General features: G+C 36.7%; 1 protein-coding gene, 1 non-coding gene and 1 pseudogene across 2 annotated transcripts; all 3 read left to right on the forward strand.

The window, feature by feature from the left end:
- Positions 1–1,650: 1,650 nt before the first annotated feature.
- Positions 1,651–5,015, forward strand: LOC142518713 (putative beta-D-xylosidase 5). The gene is made up of 6 exons (XM_075621523.1): positions 1,651–2,122; positions 2,222–2,527; positions 2,617–2,786; positions 2,879–2,979; positions 3,424–3,765; positions 3,856–5,015. The coding sequence occupies exons 1-6, from the start codon at positions 1,661–1,663 to the stop codon at positions 4,887–4,889; spliced, it is 2,415 nt and encodes an 804-aa protein (XP_075477638.1). The 5' UTR covers positions 1,651–1,660; the 3' UTR covers positions 4,890–5,015.
- Positions 5,016–5,583: 568 nt separating this feature from the next.
- Positions 5,584–5,663, forward strand: TRNAL-UAG (transfer RNA leucine (anticodon UAG)). The gene has a single exon. It is a non-coding gene; the product is annotated as a tRNA-Leu (tRNA).
- Positions 5,664–6,202: 539 nt separating this feature from the next.
- LOC142518342 (uncharacterized) lies at positions 6,203–9,176 on the forward strand (annotated as a pseudogene).

Genomic DNA, 9,176 nt, shown 5'->3' on the forward strand with positions numbered 1-9,176 from the left:
AGATTCCTGATTGAGGATGCTCCTAAACTCAAAGAGAGTGAGGGAGATGTTGAATCTGTTAGTGCGGTGGAGGCATGAAATCATTCTTATGCCGAAACTATGTACTAAATGGATTGGCCTTATTCCAAAAACTACGTATTAAACGGATTGGCCTATTCGCTCTACAACGTTTTCTTATGCCTTGATCGGGTGCTGATCGGTGCGACATTCGACGCACCCACAAGTCGCGCTCGTACGCAAACACAATTCAAGCTTTTTTCCATTGCAAACCGGGCCCGAAAGTTGCACCCCTGCGCCGGCGTGCGCGAGAGAGACCCTCTTGACCAATCTTTATTACACTTTTACAAAGTGTAACTCAATATAAGCTCACCAATGCTATAATTATTTTCCTATGTGGGACATTCCCACTTACCATTTGCTTATCTAGGCATTCCTTGTCCAATTTCTCATTAAAAAAGAACAAGCCCAATAGGCCAAATGCTCTAAGTCCAACAATGCTCTGCACCATATACATTTCAAGACCATTTCTTTTCTATTTTATGAAGAATATAGACACCATAAAAATATCTTGGTACATTTTTATACGACCAAATCTAAAAAACTTCCTTCATCTTCCACATTTTAAATCAAGGATAACCATCTTCCGCATTTTATAATATTTATTTTTATAATTTTTAATCATCTTTTCTATTTTATAAAGAATGTGCACACAATAAAAACTCGATCTTGACACGTTTTGGTATGGCTAAATCTATAAAACTCTCTATATTTTTTAAAAAATATATTTAAAACGTGGATGGAGAAATGTGAGAGAGGATAATTGTTATCTGAGTTTAAATTAAGAAAGATGACTAAGCTTCAGAAATATTTAAAATTTGTCGAATCCTAACAAACTTTCAGGAAAATCGGATAAAGTTTACTCATAATCATCTTTCTTTTTTAAATAGTAAGTAAATGAAAACATAAGGTCTATTATTTTCTGGTGTAGTGGAGCATTATTTATTATACGTTGGCTTATTAAGTTTGGATAAAATGTAAATAACACGATTAGATATATAAATAAATATTTTTAAAGTATCCAAATGAATTTTATTTAATATATCCAATGATTTCGATCATAAAGTAGAACAACATACTCAAAATTTTCTATTGATATCTACTACATCAAGAGTTAATAGCTATAATTATAAATCATAATTACAAAATCAAATCAATAAATAAAAGAAATCACAATATTTGATCAACAAATCAGTTGTAATCTTCTATTCGTGTCAAATAATCAATTCTATGAATCTTAATATTTCAAATATCAGCAAAAAAAATATTAACCTACTATATATTCTAAATTATAATTCAATCATTATCTAAACATATATATTTCGCCGTTCAAATTTATTAACTTGAAAGCAACAAAATAATATCAGCTTTTATTTTTTAAAAAGAAAAAAGGATAGTATCTTTGAAGATAGGTGAAAGGATTTGTTTGGAAATATTGTTCAGGATAAATGTTTCAGATTTTACTGATGATAATTTGATATAAAACTATCATATCCGAAAGAATTCAAAAAACAAGATAACGATCCTCATTTGTTAATCTCAATATATTAACAAACATTACTTCTCTACGTACTGAACAACATTCTTGAAAAAAACCAAAAAAATGGTAGCAAGACCATTCATCATCGTCTCTTTACTTGCGGCGACATTTCTGTTCACCTTCACTTCGGCACTAGCACGGATCAAGGATTCCACTTCCACTGTCAATGGAAACTATACCCACGTTTGCGATGCTCTTCGGTTTTTTGAACTCGGATTGAACGTTAAAGACTTCGCGTACTGTGACACATCCCTCCCATACGATGTACGTGCCAAAGATTTGATCGACAGAATGACATTGTCTGAAAAGGTGGATCAAATCGGAGACACTGCCTATGGGGTTTCAAGAATCGGGCTCCCCCAGTACGAGTGGTGGTCCGAGGCTTTGCACGGTGTCTCCGATGTTGGCCAATGGGGTCACAAAGCATCATTCTTCGATGACGTTGTCCCTGGTGCAACAAGTTTTCCGACTGTTATTACGACAGCAGCTAGTTTCAACCAATCTCTGTGGAAAAAGATTGGCCAGGTAAAATTAATTAAATATGGATTGTTTAAATAGTTACTGTTTACTTTTTCGTGTATATAATCTAATATTAATATTGTGTTATTTATTTTTGTCTTGTAGGCGGTTTCGACAGAAGCAAGAGCCATGCACAATTCAGGGCATGCGGGGCTGACATTTTGGAGTCCTAACATTAATGTTGTTAGAGATCCTAGGTGGGGAAGAGCCCTTGAAACACCGGGGGAAGATCCTTACGTTGTTGGTGAATATGCAGTTAATTATGTACGAGGTTTGCAAGATGTTGAGGGAACTGAGAATGCAACAGATCTGAACTCTAGGCCTCTTAAAGTTGCTGCATGTTGCAAGCATTATGCAGCTTACGATGTGGACAACTGGCTAGGAATCGAACGTTACAACTTTGATGCGAGAGTAAAATACAAGAAAACTCATTCTAAAGTTTTATTTATTGAAACGAAATTTTGACGTGAGGAGATATTTTGTTTTTCCCTTGAATACAGGTGACGGAGCAAGACATGCAGGAGACTTTTCTTAAGCCATTCGAAATGTGCGTGAAAGATGGAGATGTGAGCAGCGTAATGTGTTCTTACAACAAGATTAATGGGATTCCTGCATGCGCAGATCCACGGCTTTTGAGGGGTAAAATAAGAGGGGAATGGGATCTTCACGGGTAACTTAATTTATATCAAACTGTGGTATTTATATATACGGGGTAAGTAACAGCTACTTAATTCATTTTTTTTATTTAATTTGTTGTTGCAGATACATAGTTTCGGATTGTGATTCGATTGAAGTGATGATAAATCATCAAAAATGGCTTAAAGACGAACCCGAAGACGCTGTTGCTCAAGCTCTAAAAGCTGGTCAGTTTATTTGACACGTGACTCCAAAAAAATTGATTGCATTACGTCTCAGGATATTTGTATCCCTATATTAAATTAACAACTGCATATCTTGAACATTTTCCCTGATAATGTATGCACGACAAGGTGAATTTATTTTTTGGAGAATATTGTATTTTTAGTCTTGTAATTTTGTTGATTTGCTATTATGTCTCCTATGATATCAAATTTCAGTTTTAGTCATCATCATTCATTTGGACAATTTTAATCATTTTTCTTCATTCTAAAATCGAAAAAAATAACCAATTAAAACTGAAATTTTATGACATAGGTGACCATAATCGAAAAAAGTGTATTCTCTCATACATTTACGTTTTTGAAATATGAATGAATTTTTTATATCTAGAGCATATATAATATATAATTAATGCGTTAATTTTTCTTCATGTGTTTTTTACCGTGCAGGTTTGGACTTGGATTGCGGGAACTACTATACTAACTATGCGAGAAACTCAGTGAGCAAAGGGAAAGTTAGTGAAAAAGATATAGATGTTTCCCTCAAGTATCTCTACATTGTTCTAATGAGGCTTGGGTTTTTTGATGGAAGCCCACAATTCGAAAAGCTCGATATGACCAATGTGTGCAGCGGTGAACACATTGAACTAGCCACGGAAGCAGCTCGTGAAGGAATTGTTCTTCTTAAGAATTCCAATCAAACATTGCCATGGAGCAAGGAAAAAATCAAGACCATAGCAGTTGTCGGGCCACAAGCAAATGCCACCAGCGTCATGATCGGAAACTATGCAGGTCTGACTTGTTCAATTACATAATATATAGACATAAATCTCTCACCTAAAACATCATGAACTAATACAGTTTCAAAAATAACTTTTTCAGGTGTTCCATGTCAGTACACATCTCCAATTGATGGATTTGCCAAATATGGAAAAGTGATCTACGAAATGGGATGTGCAGATGTGGCATGCAAGAACGACAGCATGATTTTCCCAGCAGTCAGAGCCGCGAAGAAAGCTGATGCAACTGTAGTAGTAGTAGGAATTGATTTAAGCATTGAGGCAGAAAGCTTAGACAGGGAAGATTTATTCCTTCCAGGCTACCAGAATCGGTTAATCAATCTAGTTGCATCCCAATCCAAAGGTCCTGTAGTGGTAGTCATCATGTCAGCTGGCGGTGTGGACATTTCTTTCGCCAGGGATTCTTCCAAAGTTCATTCAATCCTATGGGCTGGATATCCCGGAGAAGAAGGTGGTCAGGCTATAGCAGACGTCATATTCGGCAAATACAACCCTGGAGGGAGACTACCGTTAACCTGGCATGAAAATGGATACGTTGAAATGCTACCAATGACATCCATGCCCTTGAGACCTGTCGATCACCTTGGTTACCCTGGGAGAACATACAAATTCTACAACAGCTCGAGAGTTTATCCCTTCGGATATGGCCTTAGCTATACGAACTTCTCGCACTCCCTAGTCTCGTCCACAAAACACTTGCAGGTCAAGTTGAACAAATTCCAGCACTGTCGAGAGATGAACTACACCGAGGGCTTATATAAACCAGCTTGCCCTGCGATTTTGATCGATGACTTGCAATGCGACGATCACCATAATGTTGAACTGAATTTGGAGGTTAAGAATATCGGTGAGATGGATGGAAGTGAAGTTGTCATTGTGTATTGGGCTCCGCCTAACGGGATTGTGGATGCTCCAATTAAACAAGTTGTGGCTTTTAAGAGGGTTTTTGTTGTTGCTGGAGGTAGTGAGAAGGTCAGTTTCGTGTTAAACGCTTGCAAGAGTTTGGGAGTGGTCGATTATAAGGGTTATAATTTGATGCCTTCCGGTGGCGGTCATTTCATCGTTGGGGATGATCTGCTGAAAATACCAGTCCATATAGACTTTCAACCAAGATAGGAACATGCATGTTATTTGTTTTTTTTTTTAAAAAAACTATTTCTTTTAGTCTTGAATTTATGTTAAATATTTACTATAATTGTGGTTTATGTTATTGTTGAATAAATTGAATCCTACATTCTATTATTAGTTTTTTTTTTAAAAATTTGATATATCGATCATTTATAAGAAATTAAAACAAACTAATTTTATATTATTGCGACTCGAGAGGTTTAACTTGATATATATCGATGCCTTATAAAATAATTGTGGTAGCATTATATATGGAAAGATTATAACTTCATATTTTATTCAAACGTTACATATAATTAATTATAATTTGTAATTGATGCATGCATGATCATCTCTCTTGCTCTCTAGTCCACGGCGAGGGGTGGATCCACCTCGAGGCATATTAGTATATACATGAATAAATAAATGAAAATATGTTCTTCCCTTTTCTTTTTGGTCATGTACTTTTTTGAAAAAAATATATATCTAAATTTTGAGCCTCGACATATTAATTGACAGTTTGTTATAATTTTCTTATTTAGGTAGGCATGATCATAAATAATCTTTCCACATAAACAGCAATTCCGTATTTTATTGCGTGGGAATTTACTACTACTTTTAATATATAAGTAGTGGCAGTTTTAGCTTGATATCAAGATAATTTTTATATTAATTTAAATAAAAAAGATACATTGCATACGAAGACAGTTTGGCCGAGTGGTCTAAGGCGCCAGATTTAGGCTCTGGTCCGAAAGGGCGTGGGTTCAAATCCCACAGCTGTCACTATTTTATCTTTTTCTTTCTCTCTTTTTTTTTGTTCAAAAACTACTCGGTTCTAGAAACTATATATCAAAGGAAAAAAACATTCCATTAAATTTTTTTCTCAGAAAAATCAAGTGATTTAAGATGTAATATATATAGTATTAACTTTGACCTTAAAAATGGAAAATAGAAGAGAATTTCGCAGGGAAGAAGACTAAATATAATTAATTGCCTCTAGCAGAGTCCACACACCACTGAGTTGACTCAAGTGACCACCTCCACTAGTCAACTTCCTCCACCCACCCACTCACTCACTCTGTAAGATTCTCATTTTTGCCGACTTGTATTTACTTGGAAACATATGATATCAAATCTTATCACTAGAATTTATACATACGATTTGTTTTTTGTTTTTTTTTAAAACAAATTTAATATCAATATCTAGAAATATATTTTATATTTACTGTGGTTTAAACATGCGTATTTTAATTTATTTTTTTAGATGACAATGAAGGTGATCCGAGGTAGATGATCCTATTCCTACCAAATTATTGGTCATACAATTTGATCTTTCAGAACAAGGTTGACTCCTTTGAACGAGACGGGAGTTTACAGCCGACATGTCTGAATTCCCGACCCATTTTGAGCAATATAAATCCCTTCACGATAATCAAATCATTAGAAAAAAGAAACATGCATTTAAATTTTACATTTCCAATAATTATACTCTACAGCCTCCTGCTTGTGAGTGGGGTTCTTTCAGAAAAGCCAAGAGGCCTGGAAACTGAAATCCAGGCCTTGAAAGAATTCAAAAAATCAATCACGGATGATCCATTTCATGTACTTCTGGACTGGAATGATTCAAACCATCACTGTACTTGGTTTGGAGTCGAATGTGATCCGAATTCGTCGCACGTTGCCTCAATCTCTCTTTCGGACAAGCAGCTCCAGGGTGAAATTTCTCCTTTTCTTGGAAACCTTTCCTATCTCCAGGTTCTTGACTTTTCCCTCAACTCCTTCACTGGAAATATTCCATCCCAGTTAGCATCTTGCTCCCAACTTACTGAATTGATCCTTTATGCAAACTCCCTTTCTGGTTCTATTCCGGAAGAGCTTGGTAATCTGAAAAGCTTGCAGATGATAGATTTCGGGGAAATTTTCTGAGTGGAAGCATCCCTGATAGTTTATGTAACAGCACTGGATTGCTACAACTTGGCCTCATCTACAATAATCTCACTGGTGTAATTCCAGGAGATATTGGTAATTTAATAAATCTTCAGATTTTCGTAGCGTTTGCTAATGGTTTAGAGGGATCCATACCTGCTTCTGTCGGCAGGTTCAAAGAAATGCAGTCTTTTGATCTAAGCCAAAACCAGTTAACCGGAAAGATCCCTCCAGAAATCGGCAACATGTCGAATCTTGTGGTTCTTCAGTTGCATGTGAACTTTCTTTCTGGTGCAATTCCAGCCGAAATTGCTAATTGTAGGAATCTGGTTCGCCTGAACTTATATGAAAACCTTTTTTCTGGTGGTATCCCCCAAGAACTTGGAAAATTGATTAATTTACAAGCTTTAAGGTTGTACAAAAACAAGTTAAACTCCACAATTCCTGACACCTTGTTTCACCTGGAATCCTTGATCAATCTTGGGCTGTCTCAGAATCAGTTAGTGGGTACAATTTCATCAAAGATAGCTTCTTTAAAATCCCTGCAAGTGTTGACTCTCCATTCAAATCATTTCAGTGGGGAGCTTCCTTCAAGTATAACACAGTTGAGTAACTTAGCATACTTGTCTTTAGGCTTCAATTCCTTGACAGGGCCTCTTCCAACCGACATAGGAATGCTGTATAATCTGAAGAACATGACAGCAAATGACAATCTCTTTGAGGGATCAATTCCGTCTAGCATAACCAATTATACACGTCTTCTAGTTATAACTCTGACCAATAACAGAATTACGGGAAAAATCCCAGAAGGATTGGGTCAATTATCTAATCTTACATACCTATCTTTAGGGGGAAACAATATTTTTGGCCAAATCCCTGATGATCTTTTCAACTGTTCAGAGCTTGAGGTACTTGATTTGAGCCTTAACAATTTAAGTGGTACCATCAAACTATTCATTGGTAGACTGGTGAATATTCGTATTCTAAAACTCGGACACAATAAATTTTATGGATCAATCCCCAGAGAGATTGGCAATTTAAGTGCATTACTGAATTTGGAGGTTCACAGAAATCGATTTTCAGGAAGGATTCCACTAGAACTTTCCAAACTGACACTTCTACAAGGCCTTTCCCTGTCCGACAATCAGCTCGAAGGAGAGATTCCTCAAGTCATGTCTGAGCTGAAACAACTGACTTATCTTCGTTTGTAAAATAATAAACTCGTTGGTTCATTACCTGATGCCATATCTGAACTCGAATTCCTTTCTTATTTAAATCTCAGTGGTAACAAGCTTAATGGGACTCTTCCAAAAAGCTTAGAACGCCTTCTCCGCTTGACAACTTTAGATCTTTCGTACAACCACTTTACTGGAGCTGTTCCAGCATCTATGATTGCCAGTATGAAGAATCTTCAGGTCTACCTTAATCTTTCACACAATACCTTGGACGGGACAGTCCCATACGAGATCGGCATGTTAGAAATGGTTCAAGAGATTGACCTTTCGAACAATGATATGTCTGGAAGTATTCCTCCTGAACTTAAAAACTGCATGAATTTGATCTCTCTTGATCTCTCCGGCAACAAACTCTCTGGCGAACTTTCGGTTGATATCTTTCCTCAACTACATGAACTGGTAAGATTAAATTTTTCGAAGAATCGGATATATGGTCCACTTCCTGGAGCTTTGGCCAGTTTGACACATCTCTCTGTAGTGGATTTGTCTGAGAACAAGTTCAGCGGTGAGATTCCAGAGAACTTTTCCAACTTTTCGAGCTTGAAATTTTTAAATATTTCTTTCAATCAGCTAGAGGGCTGTATTCCACAGGCTGATGTATTCAGAAATATGCAGGTTAATTAGTTTACAGGGCAACCCATCTCTTAGTGGAGCAATCTGTTCTAAGAGGCCAAGTAATAAAAGAAATTCAACAACCTCCCACCAGCTCTCAAAGAAGGCACTTCTTATTCTTTCTGCACTTGGATTTGTTATTATACTAATAATTTCACTGTCAACCTTCTACGTGTTTCGCCAAAAGAAGACCAAGGAGTGCAGCATTGAAGAACCTAAGAATTCACAACCCAATTACATTGCAATATCAACCCTCAGAAGATTCGATGCAAAGGATTTAGAGATTGCTACCAACTCCTTCGGTCCTGATAACATCATTGGCATGAGTAGTTTAAGCACTGTTTACAAGGGCACCCTGGAAGATGGACATCGAATTGCTGTGAAGAAACTGAATTTGCCGGTGGCAGGTGGTCGGTCGGCGGTCGGCGGCAGGCGGCCGGCTACGGTGGTTGCCGTCCGACGGTCGATGGAGGGAATTGGTGGTGAGTTTGGATTCATGAGAAGGATAAAATTGAAAAAATAA

The sequence above is a fragment of the Primulina tabacum genome, chromosome 11 (assembly GCF_025594145.1).
Source record: "Primulina tabacum isolate GXHZ01 chromosome 11, ASM2559414v2, whole genome shotgun sequence".
In the NCBI taxonomy this organism is placed as follows: domain Eukaryota; kingdom Viridiplantae; phylum Streptophyta; class Magnoliopsida; order Lamiales; family Gesneriaceae; genus Primulina; species Primulina tabacum.

What these genes read in the sequence shown, in the direction of transcription:
- LOC142518713 (XM_075621523.1), top strand. Translation starts at nt 1,661, where the DNA reads ATGGTAGCAAGACCATTCATCATCGTCTCTTTACTTGCGGCGACATTT. An exon ending in GTTACAACTTTGATGCGAGA is followed by an intron (nt 2,528 to 2,616) that starts GTAAAATACAAG and finishes CCTTGAATACAG; the next exon opens with GTGACGGAGCAAGACATGCA. An exon ending in GGGGAATGGGATCTTCACGG is followed by an intron (nt 2,787 to 2,878) that starts GTAACTTAATTT and finishes TTGTTGTTGCAG; the next exon opens with ATACATAGTTTCGGATTGTG.